Consider the following 21,296-nt stretch of genomic DNA (forward strand, 5'->3'; position numbering starts at 1 on the left):
GACTCATCTCTTTCTCACTCCCAGGTTGCTAATGCTCTGCTCACAACTAATATAATCACTAGTTTTATGAAATACTGTAATTAAGCAATTATATTAAAAGGCTCTAAAACATTAAGTGACTAAACCTTTCCAGTGGTCACTCTTCAATGGAAGCAGCAGGTACTTTAGATAACCTAAAGGGATGTGACACAACTCTGTTATTACTCCTTGGCAATTGAGACAATTTGGTTTCCCTAGGAAGAGTATCTCCTCTGGGCCTAGGAATGGCCTAAAACTGAAAAAACTGCTTAGAATTTTGATTTAATTTTATTTTATCTTTCAATAGAATTTTATTTTAGTGTACTGTAGTGTTATTGTCTGTGCTTTAGAGCCAGGAAGAGTGAAGTGTGTTCACTAACAACTTCCCTGCAAATTAGTATTATTCCTCCCTATGAATGGTCTGTTTCTCCAGAGACAGTATTTGACAGTATGTGGATCTTCACTTCCAGACAAAGAACTGTTTATATGATTTGATCATTGTTCTTAAAACTGCAGTATTTCATTCTCTATCTTTCAACTCAGAGACAAGTCAGCATTAATGGAGTTTCCTTTTTATGAAAGCACTTGCATGCTCTGCTGTTGACTAAACAGATGACAGAACAAAGATTTGCATCCAATCTGCCATAGCAGAAACAGATCAACAGTTTTGATATCTTCACAAAAACAGATGCTCTCAAGTATTTTTCCATTAAATCAGCTAATGAACTGCTTTAATTATTGAAAAACCTTCAATTGACAAATTATATGTACAACTGACTAACCAAAGAATATCCTGAGTATTCAAATCTTTCTCTTTAGACTACAAAATAACAAGTTCCTGAGAAAAGATGCATGCTGTCTGACAAGAAAACAATTAAAAAACCCCCCTACCAAGTAAAAATTCTTGCTCATTCCTGAGTTAATTCTATTGACATGAATTTAATGAGCACTGTTTACTTGCCAGAAAATTAAACAAATAACAAGCACTGCTTTAGCAAATCACTAGCTGGCTTAAGTGTTTTTCATGAATTAATCCTTCTTTGTATAAATGTAAAACAGTAAAAAAAAAGGAGATCTTGAAACCAGTAATGACATCTGTGAGCTCTTTCTGTGTGTTCTGCAATGGCAAAACACTGCCAGGGACTATGGCAAGGGGAAGGGTTGCCATGCAGACCAGCAAAACAGCCCTCTGAAATGGCATGCTGACCCACTTTCAACTACCAGCTCTTGCTGACCCTTTGTTGAGAGAAAGGTTTTTTCAGGTTTTTGCTGTTTTTCACCCTTTCAGTTCTTATTTCTAAAGGTCCAACCTGTCTTTCTCTTTATTCTTGTTTTCTTCTTTCTCCACAAGTATGCACTGAAGAAAGGTAGATTGTTTCTTGTGACTGTCTGCTTTAGATAATGAAAAAAAAGTCTTCCATCCCCTCTTAAGAACATGCTGAGGAAGAAACATGGATCTTTTTTTGATTTCAACAAAATCATGATACAATTTCTTGAGGTACTCAGTCTGATCAGAGTAGTTCATCTATGAAAAACCCTACTTTAATTGTTACTCTTGGCAGTAGTGAAGGATAGTAGTGTAATATTATACCAAATATTGCCACGTGCAATAAAAAAACCTCTTTCAGTCTTGCCAGCAGTGGTGTGCAAATCCCCTTTTGAATTCAGGTTCGGATGTTGTGATTTAAACTAAATCTTTTGCTTCTCCTTCTTCCAAAACCAACAGGAGTTTAAAGAGAGATGTGTTTTTATTGGAACCATGTGCTCAGCCTAAGTTGCCAAAATAATTTAGCTAAAACTAATGCTTTTATTTGGGTTAAGGTTGATTCCTGAGCTGTGCAGAGGTCAAGGCATTTAGCCTGTCTTCCTTTTTTTCAATTTCACCATAAGTCTACAGCAGAGTTCAGCCAGTTCAAGTTGTTTTTCCTGAATCCATGTTACCAAGTTGAGCTTATCTATGTTTGTGACTTTCCGTGAGTGAAGCGAGTGGAGACAAAACCTTTTTCACCCCGTTCCCTTTCTATATATATGCATAGAAAAATGGTTCCAGGGATTCAGAATAAGCAGTGACTCAATAGTGATTCAACAGTGCAAGTCCTGCTGCCAATGCTGCTGCTGTGTGACCTGTCTTTTGATACTGAGTGACAGCTGCTGTGAAAGACTCACAGGGCATTTGCCTCTCTGGGACAACAAATGGAAAAACATAAAAAATATAGAATTTTGGAAGTATGATAAGAAAAATATAGCTCTGCTTTATGTTACTTTGACCTTCAATAGCTTTAATAAACTGATGATAGAGTCACAATCTCCTGATAAAACTTTTAAATCCTGGGAGATGTTTCACAATAACAAATACTGTAATGTTATTGCAATAAGGAATTATCTATTTATGTGTTTTGTGTGTGAGCATGGACTTGTAAATGGGATAAAACCAGGCCCTTGAACATCAGAACCTTCACATTATTAGGAAGCTCTGATCAAATATCCATTTCTGAACACATTTTCTCTAGTTAGAGACTGATTTGGATCTAAAAATAGATTTTTTTTGTTTGGTTTCTATGCCATTGCAGCAAAAATGTCATAGGTCAGAATTATATATTAAAGATTCCCTACAGCAGCAGTGTCTTGATCCAAAATAGATTAAAGATAGGCTTCAGTTTTAAAGTGAAACCAGGGCAAAGACTTGATAACTCTTTATTATTCCATTTTTCTCTCAGAAGATCTTGGCTGAAACAGATAAAATCTCATCTTATAAGAGGTATTTCAGTATTTTAGTGGAATTCTCATGAAAACAGAACCAGAAATAAGCCATTCCAGGGTTTCATTTAGGATTCAACACAAATTGAAAGCAGTAAGAATGTAGTGAATGGGGATCAGCAGACAAACTGTGCCAAAATAAAATGGACAGATTGAAATGTACAGATTCCATTTTAACCCACCCTGAAAATATATATCCTAAAAGTGAAAACATGTTTTTAAGATGTGGCTTTTATCAAATTTACAAGATAGTACAAAATTTTAGGAATCTACGCTACATGATTACCTGTCCCATGAAAAATCATGACAGCTCAAAATTCAATTCTATCCAAAATCTGACAGAATTCTTACATATTAATAATGTAGGGTTTATCCTATAAAAATGAAATTTGAAAATACCGTTTCATCATTTTAAATTGAACCTGTCAATAATTCTGAGCGAGGACATGGCTGGAATCCAGAATTGTGGTATCTTCAACTCTACACTACTTTATCAGAATACTAGGTATAAAAAGAAAAATTAAACACCACTAATTTACTTAGTTTTCTGGCAAGAGTGCATGATATGAGACTGAAAGGGGCTAAGAAGATCAGGCCAACACATTTTGTTGTCAACATTTTTGTGCATTAATCACTCTAAAAGGTTTTCCTTGTATAAGAGAGGATCGGCCCCTTCAGATTGAGGCTGAAAGGTCTCAAAACTATGCATAGCATAGTGTCAAACAAAAATATGAAATAATAAGTTGCTTGTAATAGCAAAGAAGAAAGAGAGCTCTCACCCTTATAGCCAGCTGCATTGGTTTTCCAGTCATTAGCATTCAGATGTCCTGCACGTGAAGTCCTGACAATAATGTGCTGTACATCTCTCCAGGTCAGAAATGGACTATGAAACAGGGAAAAACAAAGCCACAGATCAGACATTTTACCAGGATGTAGAGATACAAGGTCATATAAGCTGAAAAGTATCCAAAGCAAAACAATTTTCATTTATCTTCTCTGCTTTCCTTTGCTCCATTCAAAATAACATGTTCCAGTTTTACAGAAAACCTATATGAAATTTTTTATACAGCTGGGAGGTTTGCCATAAGTAGACTGTAACAATATATGATAATATTCTGTAATATGAAGATGAATGAGTACATTTCACACAGAGGCAATTTTTATGACCACGAACTACTGTCTCTTAATGAGTGCTAAGGAGAAGAAATCAAACTTTTGGCTTGCTGAAGAGCTCTACTGAATCTCACTAACTGCTAGCTCAAACTGGAAATTCCTCTAGACTTTCAGTTCCTATTGAGGCTATTCCAGGTGCCTCTGTTGTTATTAATCCGTCTCTTGTCGTGGTCCTGGCATTCACTGAGAGCCTGTGACTATTTTGCAAGAATTCCAAGTAATTGTATGGTTGGTGAGCTGCAAAGCAAGGACCTGATTGCATAGATGTGTATTCCTTTAAGGGATTCCTAATGACAGGTGCTCTGGAAGGCGAAAGAAGATGCCATTTATATCCTCACTGTGACATTAATACATAATATCTATCTTCTAGGACTAGGGCAGATCTTCAGGGATTGCACTTTTCTTGTTTCTTCTATATCTACAACAAGGAAAATTTATTTTCTCAGAAGATGATCTAAAGGTGTCATCATTCAGCTGTTTTTTTTTTTTCTTCCAGTTTTTCAATTTTTCTATTACCTGTTAGAAGATTAATAGTATTCTCTTTAAGAATGCAATGTAGTAAAAGGAGTGATAAACTGAGCCACTGAAAAATGAAGATGAAAAAAGTATTGTGGCACTAAGTACCATTCCCAGAGCATCATTATCTGTCCCTATTGCACACACTGCCATAGTTCCCCTCAGCTGAAGACAGATCAGAGTGAAGTTCATAAGACCCAGAATTGGCCCAGAATCTTCATTGACTATGCAGTCACTGAAAATCAGGGAAACCTTTGTTCTTAAATCAGACTCTTGACATATTTGTATATTCTGTTGTATTTAATAAGAGGAGATGCTTTCTCTCCCAAAGCATTTTTAAAAAACATTACTATAGGAACTTTTTTTTCTTATGGTGCAGTTTCTCACACTAGACTGCTATACTAGAGTGACATGTACAGAGTGACAGTAATTGTTTTTCCAGTTGAGCTGGTAAAAATTACTGAAAAAAAAAGAAAAAAAAAGGCATGGAATGCAAGGCACATTAAGGATTTGTAAGATAGGATATACTTCTACATGTCACATAACATGCTACAGCTTTTCAAACAACATAGCATTTGCCTGCACAACATCATTTAAATCAATTTCTAGCTCTACTTTACAACATTCAGTTTATATTCATGCAGCACCTCCAGACTTTCTGCAATGCATCCTGATCTCCTCATCAGGCAGTATTGGAAGGCTTTGCCAGAGAATCTACAGCCACAGAACCACACAATGGTTTGGGCTGGAAGGGACCTTAAAAGGTCATTTAGCCCAAGTACACAGCAAACAGCAGGGACATGTTCAACCAGATCAGCTTGCTCAGAACCCTGTCTGAACTGACCTTGCATGTCTCCAGGCACTGGGCATCTACCACCTCTGTGGCAATCTGTGTCAATGTTTTACCACTCTTATTGTAAAAGAAAGGAAAAAAAAAGAAAGTCTGTCTTTTGCATTATCTTTATATCGGTTTTTAGGACAAAATCCAGACAAATTGTGATAGGACATGATGTATTCCTTTAGATGAACAGTGGGGTAGGCAGCTATACATCCACCAGCAACGGTGTTCTGGTGCTCCTGTGTCAAATCTGCAGTGCACTCAGAGACAAAAAACCATAAGTGCCAAAAATCAAACAAACAATGGCCTAACTGCAGGCTGATAATGATGAAATTGGGAGGAGAAAGCCCCTGAGAGAAAGGCATCTGAATTACATCCTTTATTGTGTCATCTCCGAAGGAACAATAAAATGAGACGGTCCAAAAGACAATGCTCACAGTCTGCTCAATAACAGCATGGAAGGAACAGCAACAAAACCTTGGGTTAGTTGCTACTCTTAGAACCAGTTTAACTGTGAAGACAGAGAAAGCTTACATTTTCTTAAGTAAATAAAGGAAGATATGGTTAGCATGGTAGCCAGGCTATTGATTTGACCTGTCTTCCACATTTCAAAAGATTTAGCACAGGGACACTGCAATTCAGTGAAACTGCTCCTGTTCCACCTTACATTTTACTCCCACAAGGAACTGACAGGAAAAAGCAGCTGGGATCCTTGCCCTCAAAGTGAACAGCCAGAAGCACCTCAAGAGTAACTTCACAGACTGGCCTCTAAAAGCTGATGCAGGAAAACACTTGGACAGCCAAGAAACTACAGGGGATATAGAGCTACTAAACTCCTAAAACTCTCAACTGAGAGAATGCCAACTGAGATTTCTGAAAAGCTTATACAAGTTAAAGGCATTGTCCTGGCACCAGAACAACAGCTATCCACTAGTTTTATTTCTAGCTGTTGCTCTAAAGCATAGACATAGAAAAACTCAATGAGGAAGTTAAAAATCATCACAATCAAACATTATTTGCTTTTAACATTGTTTAAGAAAAGTCTGAATGAAATTTTCATAAAACCTTTTTAATGCAAATTAAATGGAAAATTTCAGCCTGAATGGTTATTCCTTGGCAAATTTACATATAACTGAAAACAAGAACAGGAACCAAAGTGCACCCAAATCAGTGTCAATATAATAATTGAAATTCTCTAAGTGGCATGGGTGGTTAAACATCAAGAGAAAGATAGGTTCTAAGGTAAGCATTTATTAATGCTTATATGTATGCATTATATAGATATGTTTTTCAAATACTTCAATACTAAGAGCAAACTACTCAAAAAATGCAAAGATTCAGAAGGAGATTTTTAACTCACACACTCTAGCATTGCCTCTATAGCAGGCAGTCAATCAGTGAAGCAAAGACCTAGCCAAAGCTGATGCACTTCAATGATAACCTCTCCTCCTGCACTCAAAGTCCAACTATAGAGGTCACTTGGCAGCACTTCCTCAATTCACCTCAGCTGTCACATCACTGTTAACCTCTGACTGTATTTATGACAAAGCCCTCTTAACTTTTGATAACACAGAAATACCTTTTCTGTATCCAAAACTGTACTTGCTAAACAGACAACTGCTCTTCTGCTTTCTATGAGAAAATCAATCAGTCTGGGAAGTATGCAAATATCTGTTCAATTGCCAGAAATCCAAAATATGTACTTCTGACACTGTTGACCCCTTACAATGTGAACTCCATTTTCCTCTGATCTCAGTGGTTACACGTTGTGGTATTCTCTTTTGGAGGAATGTGGTGCATTGTCACTTTTCTGTCACAAGTATCAGAATTCACTAAAATTCTTTAGTTCTTCTCCCAGCACTACCTTGCTCTAGCCTTGGTTTTGTATAAAAAAAGACAAATGTAGGAATAACATCGACCTGCTTGAGCAAATCCAGAGGAGAGCCACAAAAATGATTAGAGGGATGAAGCACCTCTCCTTCGAGGAAAAGCTACTTTCTTTCAGAGAGTGGGTGTAGATTAGGTATTTCCTGGCAGGGTGGCAAAGCACTGGCACAGGGTGGCTGGAGAAGTTGAGGGTGCCCCACCCCAAGGAATTGTTCCAAGGCCAGGCTGGATGGGGCTCTGAGTAACCTGGTCTAGTGAAAAGAGGAACACTTCCTCTGAAAGCAACATAAAGGTTTTTGTTTAAATTTGGCTTCTTCAAAAGAATATGGCACAATGGTCTCTGGAACAAATGTGGGATCAGTGTCTCTCCTGACTCTGATTTGCTCAAATCCAGCCTTTTTATCAATGAGAAAAAGTATTTCTGCTAGCAACAGTAGATGGTACTATGCAATGAAAATAGTCTCTGTGCACTGAATTGATTATACTTATTATACTTATTTTCTCTTTACAATTAGAAAAAATTGACATTATGTAATGACTAAGAGCAACAACTGAGCATTTATTCATAGGATCTGATCAAGGTACTAGATATACTGGGAAACATCAACTGGGTACAACCAGAAAGCAATTTACTATCTAAATACCATAAGAAAACTGCAGAACATGACAATTAAGAGATGTCTTTGTCTGATAATTGCTGCATATATACAACCCTGCACTGCACCTTCAGGGATTCCAAACAAACACTCTGAAGCTCAGTCACAATTCTTTGATTCCTGTTTTGAGGGGAAACATGCCACTTCGATACTCAAATATGAGATCAAAAATAAAACAAATGTGTTCACACCATGCATAACAACATCATCAAACAATTTGTTACCAGAATTTCAGAAGCAGAACCTTGTTGGAAGAAATGGCTAAGTGGAGGGTTCAAATCAGGTAAGAAATCCTCCACCAGCTATTTGCCAATCCTTCCATAGGGGGCTTGTCAAAGAAAGTGTGAGGTTGTGGTGTAAATCTGCCTTGCCTCTCTATATATGTGTGTGTGTGTATTTTTTTTTTTTTTTTTTTTTTTCTGGTTGAATGTACCTTCATGTGTGAATTAAACAACCTGTTGGCTGCTCTAACTTACACACAGGCCATATTAGTCTCCCAGGAACAGGACTTGGCTGCTGGCAAAAACTGATTTCTGCAGACTCAAAACCCTTCCATGGCACAAATTGTTGTGTTTTCCAGCACAAAGTGGAATGAAACTATACTTTAATCCAAATATAGTCAAGAAGTGTTCAGGACTAAGTGCTCTAATTTTTAAGCAGCTTGATGTACAAAGAATGTAACTAACCTTGCAAAACCCTTTTCCAACTTGTCTTTTTAAAAATCTCCCATAAACACTGCCATTAGCAGAGGTACTAATAGGAAATATAAGGATAAATTTATGAAAATCCAAACTCTGAATCAAAATAGTTCCATTAAGCAGTTACACTAAGCCACAATATCATGTGTCCTTTATATCCCATTTTAAAAGTATTGCAGAAAATACTTGAATGGCTTCAAAACTTCTTTTTGAGTACTTTAATTCCTAACATTTACTTGGGGTCTCCTAAATTGGCAGGCATAACAGGTGAAAAATACATAATCACACAAATAAGAAATTCAGAAACAGCATAAAATAAAATAAACAGATTCCATACAAGCAAACCCCAGACATTAAAATTTAATAGATCACAATATGATCTCCCTATAATACTAAAGGCTTTACTTCATAATCTGTAATTATGTCACAACATCAAAGATTTCTCCAAACTGGTAAAGAAAACCAGCATGGGAAGCCACAACACAAGAACTATTTTCCTCCCCAGCTTCTCTCTTTTTAACTATTTTTTTCTTCTGTTTTATTTAGTGGTTGTGGTCAGCAGCAGTGGCAGATTTTAAGTACATGTAAGACAGAAAAGTTAATGAATGAAATACTAATAAACCCCCCACATTTATGGCATTATTCATATAATTCACTTGGATCTACTCAAATACACAGGCTGACATCTCAAAACAGAACCTTCCTTCCATTTAATGAAATGGAACAGAATCTAAAAGGAGGCAAAATCAACACATTTTCACCCTGAAACTCTTTTTAGCACTACAAATAAAAAGGAGTTATTTGCTAGGATACTTAGTCACTAGTACATTTTGTCTCCATCACCACATATAAAAGCTTTAACACAGTCTTGTCTTTATGTTTATTATAGCAACTATTAGTTTTGAAAAAAATTGCCAGTCCATATGCATTAATTTCCCACTGGTAGAGTCACCAAAGGTCACAGAGAAAAAAGGGTAAGCTTCTCAGTGTGTTTTAAGATGTCACAATCAGAAATAGCTTTATTCTAGGCCTTGTAAGATATAACTTTTCTGAAACTTTCAACTACAATAAAACAAAAATAATCAATTACCAATTTCAGTTCATTAACCGACCAAGTTGAAATGTACACACATAGAGTCTTATCTGCATTTGCAAATTGTTTGGAGTGAACTTAAGGGTTTTAAAACTGAGGTTAAGAGGAGATTTAAAAGTTTAAAAGACCTCACAATAACACTACATTGACTTTTAAAAATACCTTTGTTTCTGATAACTGCATCAATAAAACACAATTATATGACTCAAGTGCTGCACTACTTAAGATTATGTCAGGTCTTCAATTACAAACTCTTATTCTTATGTTTATAACTCAACTGCCAAAAGTATTCTGTGTCGAATATTGGGTCAAGGTGTCTTCAAAAAAAGCCAACATGAAAGATGGAAACATAATTTTAGTGTTATTAACTAATGCAGTTTGAAACTACTGTTGTGTGCAAATTTCGTGCTTCCTTCAAAGAAAATGGCTGACACAACAGGGAATGAGTTTTCTTCAGGATTTAATAGAATCAATCTCCTAGAACTTAAAAACATTGATTAGGATTTGGGATGAAGCATTTCATCTTAAACCTGCAGGTATTATGCAACAGAGTACAAAGTAATGCAAAAGGTTCTGAAATACAGATCTACCTGAACATCTCCAACATTTCTGCTGCTCCTTGAAGCACAGTAGAGATACATATTAGGCATAAAGAAGAAAATCATGCAGTTGAGAAAACTCTTGTAAGACAGGAATTTTTTTGAGCTAAAGGTACAAGGACTATGGAGCTACACCATGGTTTTTAGAGTTGAGGAACTTGACCCATGTTAAAAATAGACTTGTGTCAGCATGCAGATGTTGAGATTTTATTTTTCATACCACATTAACTTATGCTCAGGTTAACCTAACACTTCCCAAAATCTCTTTCAGTGTTCAAGGACAGACATTGCTAAGAGGAGCCTGGTGAATGAAGGAGATGACCTACAGACCCTGGAGGGCACAGCAGATCTAGGCAGACTTCTGAGTGAACTGTCAGACATTGTCAGGATGCTATACACCATTTAGTGGAAACCACCTATGCTCAACATTGTTTCATGCATCTCCAAAGAGTCAGCTTTCCTTCACATGAAGTAAGCATGGAGATCTTTCCTGCCTTTAGAAGGTTACTGTGTATTATAATAAGAAAGGTTCCAAAGCCATATGTGATGTCTGCATAAGGGTGCTGGATGAATGAGAAATATCTTCTTGCATGCTTAATTTTTATTTCAGAATATATCTCAGATCTTACTTTGCTTCCAGTGCCAGGGCAATGATGCCTGCAGCCATAGGTGCAGAGGCTGAGGTTCCAGTATGGCTATCTGTGCAACGCTGCCTCAGGTCCGTAGTGATCTGCAAGAAATTGAATGTGTTAAATCAGAATACAACTTCAGAAATCAGAGCATGTTTCATTTACTTGAATGAGTCACACGTATGTGGAGGGTATTTTCTTCTTTAATTGCAAGGAAAAGAAGATACATGATATTAGATGTTCTGAACTTAAATCACTCAAGAATTTAGACAGTGTTCTCTATATTGCTCCAAGCATGATCAACAAAGACACTTCTAAACCAGAAAACCATGCAGAGGGGTTTGAAACTGCCCAACTGCACAACTGCAGTTCTGCCCTTCTATTAGGATTTACAGAGAGCCTTCCCTTCAGGAATCTCAAAGTGCTTTACAAACAGGAAGGAACTACATCTTATGTACAGACTGCTTATGCACGTTTCAGAGACCATACAGAGGCATGGAGGGTTTGATTAGGTTGCCTGAAGGCACACTGGAGGAATGTGACACAAGAGAATACAGTTTGGCTCATGCTAAGCACCCTGTTAAATCTTTCATCCACTCCTTATGCAATAAATCACATGAAATTAAGCAGTAATTAACAGGAAAACCCTGATGTGATCACGAATTAGATCCAGCCATCACCAGCCAATTAGATGTTTTCAGTTTTAAATTGTTAGGTCTTATGTATAAATTTGCCTCCATATTTTTGTACATAATCTAAGTGAATGTATAAACTGTAATGTGCAATACCAACTAGACACACAGCCTTCTACATAGTGTTAGGACATTTCTATCCAATAATGAATTTTAGACAGATGCTTTCAGTAAGAATGTAAATCACAAAAATGTGTTTATTCTAAAACTTGTTTCTTTTAGGTGATCTAAAGTGATTCTGCTCTGTGCTTGTCTTTCTGAAGAAGTGGTTCTTTACAGGAGCAAGGCAGCAGAGGTAGGATGTCACTATTACCTAACAGAAATTCAAGCAAAACCAATGCTTGAGTCTGGAGAACAGTTGTTTGAAGACAGCAGTCTACAGCAGGGAAGCCTTGATGAAGACGAATGACATGCCATGTCAAAACTTATTCTGAGAATTTCAGCCATTGCAAGATATAAAATATCTGCCTGAGGGGCAGAGAAGAAGTTGTTTACATAACACTTTATCTAAGCACATGGAATTACTGTGTTCTAATTCACTGGTATTATACTTTATTTCCAACACAGACCTGCACAAAGATGGGAGAAGGAGGATCAGAGGATCAAAAAATCACAAGAAAGTGCAGGACATGTAAAAAAATGCCTGACTGACTAACTTTGAAACCTCAAGACACATGAAATGTGATCTGAAAACCAGCTGCATCCCATCTGGGCAGAATATAAGCAAATGTAAGCAGGAGGTATAGGTTCCACTCAGCCATATTCAGTATATTACATGATTTGTATAAGGCTAATGGAAACTCTCACATGTAGGCATATGCAAGCTAACACAGAAGATTTCTAACAGAAAAGGAGCTAACAGCACCAAGAAAATGTTGAAAACAAGAAGGGAGCAAGTGAAACAATATGGAAGCTTCTGAAAATTGAAAAAGACATCTGAAAGCATTTATATTGCCAGATCCTTAAATGAATCAACTTACTAGAGGCTGGGCTTCTTAATTAATGAAGTCTAAAAGAACTTTTTGCCCCCTATTATTTAATATTATTCATTGATGCACACCTTTTAAAATAATTTCTTCTATATGCCATTGGCTAGAAGTTGATAACCCATAAATAAAATGTTCATGTAATTTCCTTCTCTCTTGTCCTCTCTTGAGGAGACTGACTGTCTCCTCATTTAGATGATGAAAATTACCAGTGTCAGGAAAAACTTTGGGCATGGAAATTGCCTAAATGCTGTGACAATATAAAAAGACGAAACTGCAGCAGGAACTGCATTGCCTCTATGTGCAAATTCAATAGTTATTTCCCAGGTGGAATTATGACGTCCAAGTACTAGATGATGACTTGCACCCAGAGACGTATAAGATACAGATATCCCATTTGGAAAATACTGGTCTGTGCTGTGGCAAGGACCAGAAGGAAGGCCAGGAAAAAGAGAAGGATAAAATATGTATTTCATATCCCGGTACTTTATGCCCTGCATAAAAATGGTGCAGCAGGTGCTTTCCTTGGAGCACTAAAGGTAGCAGAGCATCCAGGAGTTCAGGCAGAAAAAAGTGCTGTCATAGCAGCTTTTCCCTAAGGGACAGCCTCTTTCCAACACAGTAAAACACACACTAGAAGTGTGCTATCCTTGTTTCTCATCCTCTGGAAGAGCATCCTTCCAGAGTGGTTGTACTGTCCTGTCGCTACAGACATCAAGCACAGTAAGCCATGATGTTTCTTTAATTGGCAATATTGTCCCTCTTGCTCTAAGTGGATACTGTGCCAGCAATTTGAACTAAAGACTCTTATCTTGCTTTCAGCAAGCAAATGTGTTGGGAAGGCTTTGTATGTATAAATCCCATTTAAGCTAATTCAAAAGAAAGTTACTGACAGGAGCTTTAGGTATAGATTATCTCCAAGATCTGAGGCATGTTTTTTAGCACTATGGATTCACTGTCAGAGAACTGTTGCATTTACCCCAAGATAAGAGAGTGATCACCAAGAGGTGAGCAAATTTCAAGAAGAAAAATGATGCCCAAATTCCTGAGCAATATAAAAACATCATCAATCACAATAAAAGCATGTGGTGTTTGATAGCACCATGAAGCTGCCATTAGTGTATATTAGCAATCATTCTGATTGTTAGGGTAGGGAGAAGGAGAAATTTAAAAATCTTTCATTGATTATAACAAAACTGCTGATCTGTGAAAATGCTGATCTGAGAAAAGTCAGTGCAGTATTTCTAGGGCCATGAGTTAAAACAATTTCTAAATATGTTGAATCAACTGGGTTTGATTGAAGACAATGACAATGTTTCTGGTACTTGCCTAGTTTAATCAACGTGAAATTAGTCACAGACTAATGAAAGGCAGACAGAAATTATAAAAATTACTGCAGTGCACTGTAATACTTCCCCATAAGCATTGGTGCAAAGTTTTCAGAAAAACTAGGCATTTACTAAAGGAAAAGATCTAGACACACTGGGACAGTTTTATAGAAGCAACTTGCTCTGAGCAACTTGCACTCTGAAGGAGATGCCATTGTTATACAGTCATTATTAAGGCTGAAGCATCAATCTTTCCATAGTTTTACCAACTCGGAAATTAAAGCATAAAGTAAAAGATGGGATTTCTCTTGGAAGACAGAAAGCTCACATACCTTCTCCCAAGCCTCTGCATTTCTTTTTATTTCATATTTCATGAGTTTTCTGAACTGATTGAATAACTTTTTACCTTCTGCTACAGTTCTTCAAGGCATGTCGATTTCTGTGAATCTGTATCCCTAAGAAGTGAAAAGATTTTAACAAAAATCTATTCTACATTCTACACAACCTAAGCATCTGTATGGACCCAGAACAGAAGATGCCACATTGTGTCCTGTGATTATCTTGTGCCTATTTTGATAACTTGAGCAAGTTTATGAAGGAGACCAAGCTTTTTTGTTTTAAGAACTGGCAGAAAATAGGATGGACTTTTTTTTTCTGTTTCACTTTTAAGTTCTGCTTAGAGTAGAAGTTTATCAACAGGAAGAGAAAGAAAATCATCAGACGAATTGCAATTTATCAGAAAACAACAAAACAGGTGGAACAGGTGATAGATAGGTTATTTGTAGGAGATAAGTCATTTAATAGGCTTATAAATTGTATCTATGAGGAACTTTCTGATGTCAAAACCTTAGTGTCTTACGAAATCATTCAAAAATAATTTCAAAGGAAATGCATTGGTGAAGTGTTTGATAACTGAAGGAACCATATAAATACTTAACCTATCCTAGCCACATGGTCTAGAGGGGGGAAGCTATTTTTAAGCATTGCCCTATGGTACTCAAAGTAGCAAAGAAGAGAGAGAATAATGGGAAAAAATACCTTGACAACTGCATATTCTTAGCCAATACATCTTTACTCATTGAATTATGAGAGGTAACATCTGTAAAGAAGTGTAATTTTATAGTTTGTACCTACTGTTGATTTGTCTCAGTCCCTCAGTGTGAGTTTCTATGCCTGTAACTATGCCAGCACTTTGCAGCTGCACTGGAAAACACCTAAAAGTAATTCTAGTTCTCTTCCATAAGATTCTATGTAAAGCCATACATCTATCAGCATCTTTGGAATATCTATATCCTTTGAGCATTTTAATATATCTGAAGGATGGGAACTAGGTTCATAAGGGGCTACTTATCACCACAACAAAACTCAGTAGAGAATAAAGTCAAGTGCATTTGGTGTACCTTTCCTGAACAGCAAGGAGTTCTTCCAAGAAGGTGAGTATACCTGTAATTGTTAGCTTAAAATATTTTAAGCTGTCGTTGCATAAGACAAGAAAACCCCTCCAAGACTAGAAAAGCTTCTAAAATTATGTTACATCCTATATTTTTAAAAAGCAGTTATAAAAAAATGTGTGGTAATGAAAAGAGAAAGAAAAAGTGGTTTGTGTAGTTATAAAAGTGTTTGTGATTCTATTACTCCACATTGAAATAAAATCATTTTTATAACAATTTTTAGTCTACAAAGTGAGTTTCTAATACTTGGTTACTGTTTGTTCATTTACATTAAAATACATTCTGCACTTACTGAACAGCAAAACAGAGAAGAAAAGAAAAAAGAAAGATATTCAGCTAAAGAATTGCATGAAAAAATAGGAAGGAACTGTGGAACATGACATTATACAACCGTAACCCATTCACTGTTGCCAAGTCTTGGGTAGGTATTTCTGTACTACAACACTGCAGAATCTGGCATGATACTGAAATCTGTGCTGCATTACATGAAAAAAAAAAAAAAAATTGGTTAATTGATGTTGGTTGTAAATCTTATGCCAGGTCACTTCTTCCTGGTTTATTCCTGTGGTATTTTTGTTTCCTATTTTGAATGTAGGAGTCTCACTTCAACCAAAAAAAAATCATCTTATCTTCTGATTAAGTATTGTTACTCTTCAAATTCTGGCACAGAGTTGAGCCCTACATAGTTTGTCAACTGCATATAAATTTATATGCATAACAGAATTTGGACAACTTAATACTAATCTTTCTATTCACCCTGTATTGTTATTTTTCCCTTTAAACTTCCTGCAAGCTCTCAGCTTCTTGTGGAAAGACATGAAGACAACCTCTGACTCAAAAGGAGCATCAGTTTAAACGAAAGTGTGAGGTATGCATGGTACAACAATGAAAACAAATACATATAGTTTCTAGACTTTTCTAGCACTTCACAGCAGTTTAACTTAGTATTTGAAATTTTCAGTTCTGTCTTGAGTTCACTTTTTGTTTCAAATAAGACCTCTTTCCAAGGCAAATGATATTTTACAAGACTTTATGAGGACTGAACTTTGGTAGACAAGCTGGAGAAGAGAGGACCAATACAATCATTAATGCTCTTAAAACAGATTAAAAGCAAGACAGTCTCACAGGTAACAGCAATATTCCTGTCTCCATGTGAGGGTGTGTATGGTGAAAGGATTTCCCAACAGCTTCTCAACAGTTTGAAAAGCTGGCTTCACAATTTCATGGAATTTCTTGCTGGGTTGTAGCATAACAGAAGCACATAGCTATCCCTTATCTGGACAACTGGTTTGCACACAACACAAACAGAAGCTATTTATCTCCACTAAGCTGTTTTGCTTTGTCATTGAAAGCATCTGTAGGGGGAGCAGCCTTGTATGGCTTTAAATACCAAGTACCATTAGTAAAACATGGAATAGTTGTGTGTTTCAAAAGTCAATCAATAACATAGTTCAGGAAAAAGAATCTTGGCAGGAATGTTTATAGTCCAGTTTTCAAGCATTTAGGATCAGTGACTCTTATGGCACATGCAAGTGCAATGTTGCTTTGCACAAGAGTAGTCAAGGATAAATTACATTCTGGTAAACAAATGGTCAACAGACCTGGGTTAACACTTATGACTCCTCAGGCTTATGCTTTTGCCATTCACAGTGCAAAATGACACAACACTGTAGGACTAAACTAGAACTGGCATATGGAACTCAATTGCTTTAAAAAGAATGGAGGATCTGACTAGTAAAAACAATTGCTGCTTATAGAATTCATGGAACTGATATTCAATGTGAGAATTCCAAGGGAGACTCCAATTAAGAACATTTTTAGAGGCATATTTTAAATTCTTTTCCATAATGCTTATATAAAATATCTTCCTTTCTTTCCCAATTATGGGATAATTTGTGTGCATTCTATATATAATAACTATTATCTCATTTGTATGGTATACTTTTCAAAAATCTTACAATAAGAGATTAACCTGCCTATGTTAGCATAGTGCAAAGGTCCAGAAGTGATGGGTACTATACTATGGTAAACTATATGCTTGTGTTCCATGAGAAGTTTTTAACAGTACAGGTGAGATCACCTTCAGATGCTTTTGATCCTAGTGCAAGACATAAGGGAGTGAAATGTCAGAAATTAGAAATGTTCTCTTGCTGAAATAGTAATTCTGTAAAAGCAGGAAGTTTGTATTAATTGAAAAGAATGGATGACAGTCATCAAGAAAATTACAGCTATTAAGAAATCAGAGGAATGCACAAAGCTTAAATTAGCAACATAGGAAAGTACAAATAAGGACAGTGAAGTACAGAGATATTTTACTCAATATTAAAAACGTGTGCAAGGATATAAAGGAAAAGCAGTTCTTCAATTACATTGGAAGATAAAAGATGCAGAGAGGCAATAAGGAAAGACAAGATTAAATGGTGAAGCCTAAAAAATAATGGATAAGAATATTTTATTTTCAAATACATGAGAAGCAAAAGAATCCCTAAACCAATACTGTTTTAATTGTCCAGAGATAACAGTTTATAGTAATCAGTTATTTAACTGAATGTTTCTTTTTGGAAAAAAAGTCTACATTAAATTTTCAGAGCCTACAGACATGATAAATCATCTCCCTATTTACCTCTCTTTTAAATAACAAGTATAAATCTGAAAGATTGGAAATGCCAAAGACTTTTACAAGAGTTGGAAAGTGAACTGCTGTGTTGTGTTTAGCAAATGTTTGAACACTGAACAAGTTCCAGAAGACTGACAGTAAACCTGCATAGTGTCATTATTTTAAAAAGGCAAGCAATATTGTTGTATTAATGCCATGTATATTAATGCCATATCTTTTTTTTAGTGTAACAGAGCTGATACAGGATTTAAACTAGTTACTGATAGATTAACTAGCTACTAGTATACTCAGTGATGGATAACATAAGATGTTGGATAAGAAAGCTTGCCAAAGTACTGTAGTACTTTTTTTCTGGCCCTCAACTTTGGCTGAGAGTAACACACTCAGGATTTTACAAGACTGCATGTAATACTGCACATTTAAAATAGAACGTTTTTAAATTTAAGGGATTAAAAAGTACATGATGCATAACACATTGATTTAAACTTGGATAATTATAAGGATGAATGAATTTAAGAATGTAAGCATGTATAAAAAATTAGAAGCAAAGAACTTATACATACTCTTATAGCATACAGAATAAATGAGTCTTGCTTCTAATCAGGTCCTCTACAATTTGGTTCTTGGCCAAAGCCTGACCAAAAGCTTTATCAAAGACATGAAGAAAAACACCAGCACCTTTTCATGACTGTTGGAGAAACTTGGAAGATGACAAAGTGATGAGGGCTGGTCTGAGGTGAGTACTAAACCAGCCAGTTGTTAATGGTGGAATAAGAAAACCCAAACCTTATATATTTCCTTGAACCACCAATCTTCAAAAAGAGAAGCAGCAGCTCTGAAAGTGAGATGGGTATCACACAGTGACGGATACATTACATGATAGTGAAGCTAACAAGTCAGTCAGGTTCAATATATAAAGAGAGGAAAACTGACCTGGCACACACAGATACCCATTTTCCCATGCTTTTGTCACTGAATACTGCTGCTACCTGACTGGTATGTCTAGTTTGGATTCTAAAAGCTTGTAACATGAAAAAGGGTCTACAAGAGAACATGACTTCAACAGAATGATGCAAGAAGCTTACCTTCTGTTATTAAAAGGGAATAACTGTTTGGGCTACAGGGGCAGAGAGAAGACAGACAACTGGAGTGGTCTTCATACAAGCAATAAAATCTGTGACACCAAATGCTTAGAAAATAGAAGCTAAAGGAACTCAGAGAGCAAACAAGATAAATCTTTCAATGACAGTAAATAATTAAAAACATTTACACTAAATTTAGGTAGATGTTTTGTCACTGGAAACTTTGAAAGCAATATTGATTGTATTTATAGAAATTGTTGCTGACTTGACAGCAACTGCTGTCAAAAGACTCAGAGAAGTCCTGCAGACTTGGCTAAATAAAATATCAGGCTAGAGGACCACAATCAGATCTGCTCAGCTTCTTAGTCTCACTTAAACATGAAGAGGTTAGTGAACATCTTTTAAAGGGCAGTGAAGGGAATTTAATCACAAAAGTGAGGACCCCTAGTAGATACAGTAATTTATTTAATTATTATTATTATTTATCAGGAATAAGAAGAAACATCTCAGGAAGAGAGAGAGGAGGCTTCGGTGAAGAGAAGCAAGTAAAGAATAGAAAAACCATTGGAATGAAAAAGAATCTCAGAGTAAGTTTAAAACAAAAATCAGACCATCTGAAAATAACGAGGAATCCAAGAAAGGATGGCCAGCATCCCAGAATCCTGAAAGACAAGGCACACAGTATTAAAAAAAAATCATAAGAGGCAAATATTTTAACTCTTTCTTGACACCAAGAGAAGAATGTGCTAAGGACCAGAAAGAAAGAAATGTTAGATGGGTCCTTAAGAAAACATATGGAAGGAAAAAACCCCTCCAAATCCTTCAGTTTTCTGATCCAGAAGTAATAAATTTCTCTAAGTTAAACACTAGAATAAATAAGCAGGGAAGAGGACAATATTAGCAAACCTCATCAACCTGAGTACAAAGGTTTAAAAGGTTAAAAGGAGTAGAATGTTGAATACTGGAAAGTATCCTGAATGCTTTCATATTGCAAAGGCACATACAATGTAAAAATACCAATGATACCAACAAACTATCAAAGAGAATTAAAACTATTTGTCATTTTCCAGCAAAGACGAGAACATTAGGGAAAACAGACACTGGCTGCTTAGGAATGAGAAGAGGAACAATAAAGAAAAGATGAGCACTGAATCTAATTTTCCTTACAATACATTTCCAGAATAGGCAGCAATATGAGTAATAACTGACTGGCATTGAATGTAAAAGAGGAATGATGCTGGGTCAAAACAAATCTAAGAAAATAGAGAGGTATCTAGGTAAACTGCTAATACGAGTGTAAAATGTGTAAACTATTGATTACTGGATTTAAAACAAACGGAAAATATTATTATAAATGATTTCTCTTTCTCTCCATCCCCCAAAGTCACTGTGCAAAATACAAACACATATACATGAAAAAACAATTAAAGCCCATACTATTTTCCTGTCATAGGATTCTCCACTGCTGTATGTTGTAGCTAGTGTGGATGCACATTCTTCCAGATACCATGGCTTTTTCCCACTTTCAGCTGTGCTGCTTATGGAGATAGTGTAGATGCTATTGGTGTAGCCATCACAGGAGCAGTGGTCTCGACTTCTTCCACCATTTCCAGATGCCCAAACAAAGACTGAACCTAAGCCTCTTCGTCCCTGTTTGGAAACAGTACAAAAGATTTGATTAATAATTCTTCTTTTCTCCCTCAACTGCATAATAGCCAGGTCTTTTCCCAAAAAAAAAAACATCTCATGAGGAGAAGAAAATAAAATAGCAACTACCCTGAGAAGAATTTAGCAGATTTCAGAATTAGACATTAGAAAAATTGAGAAAATGAATGGTATTAACACAGCTTTAGAAACAACTTTTATACAGTTTTTGTTGGTCTGCATCTATGTTATATAGATGTAACAAAAAAGTCACGCTGAAAACTCAGATGAAAGAGTAAAATATCATACTGGATTGGCTTTCTGGGTTGCAAGAATACATGGCCTCTCATTCACCAGCATCTCCAAGTCCTTCTTGAGTCCTTCTTAGCAAAACTGCTTTTTATGTCCATCCCACAGCTTGTGTTGATATTGGGGATTGCCCTGATGTAGGTGCACCACCTTGTATCTGGTCTATTAAACGTCCTAAGGTTCCCATTGGCCCATTTATTGAGCTTGTCCAGCTACCTCTGGATGGCATTCCACCTTTCAAGAGTATCAACTGCACCCCTCAGCTTGGTGTCATCTGCAAATTTGCTGAGGATGCACTCAATCCCTTCCTCTATGTCATTAAT

At 36.2% G+C, this 21,296-nt stretch overlaps 1 protein-coding gene across 2 annotated transcripts in view; it reads right to left on the reverse strand.

The window, feature by feature from the left end:
• PCSK5 (proprotein convertase subtilisin/kexin type 5) overlaps nt 1–21,296 on the reverse strand; it is a 233,322-nt gene that overhangs the window by 94,762 nt on the left and 117,264 nt on the right. For both annotated transcript variants that reach the window (XM_056514814.1, XM_056514815.1), the window contains exons 8-10: nt 20,458–20,670; nt 10,865–10,965; nt 3,555–3,658 (exon numbers count right to left, since the gene is read on the reverse strand). In XM_056514814.1, the coding sequence (XP_056370789.1) occupies nt 3,555–3,658; nt 10,865–10,965; nt 20,458–20,670 (418 nt within the window). The remainder of the gene's footprint in view (nt 1–3,554; nt 3,659–10,864; nt 10,966–20,457; nt 20,671–21,296) is intronic.

This window comes from Oenanthe melanoleuca, chromosome Z (assembly GCF_029582105.1).
Source record: "Oenanthe melanoleuca isolate GR-GAL-2019-014 chromosome Z, OMel1.0, whole genome shotgun sequence".
Classification (NCBI taxonomy): Eukaryota; Metazoa; Chordata; class Aves; order Passeriformes; family Muscicapidae; genus Oenanthe; species Oenanthe melanoleuca.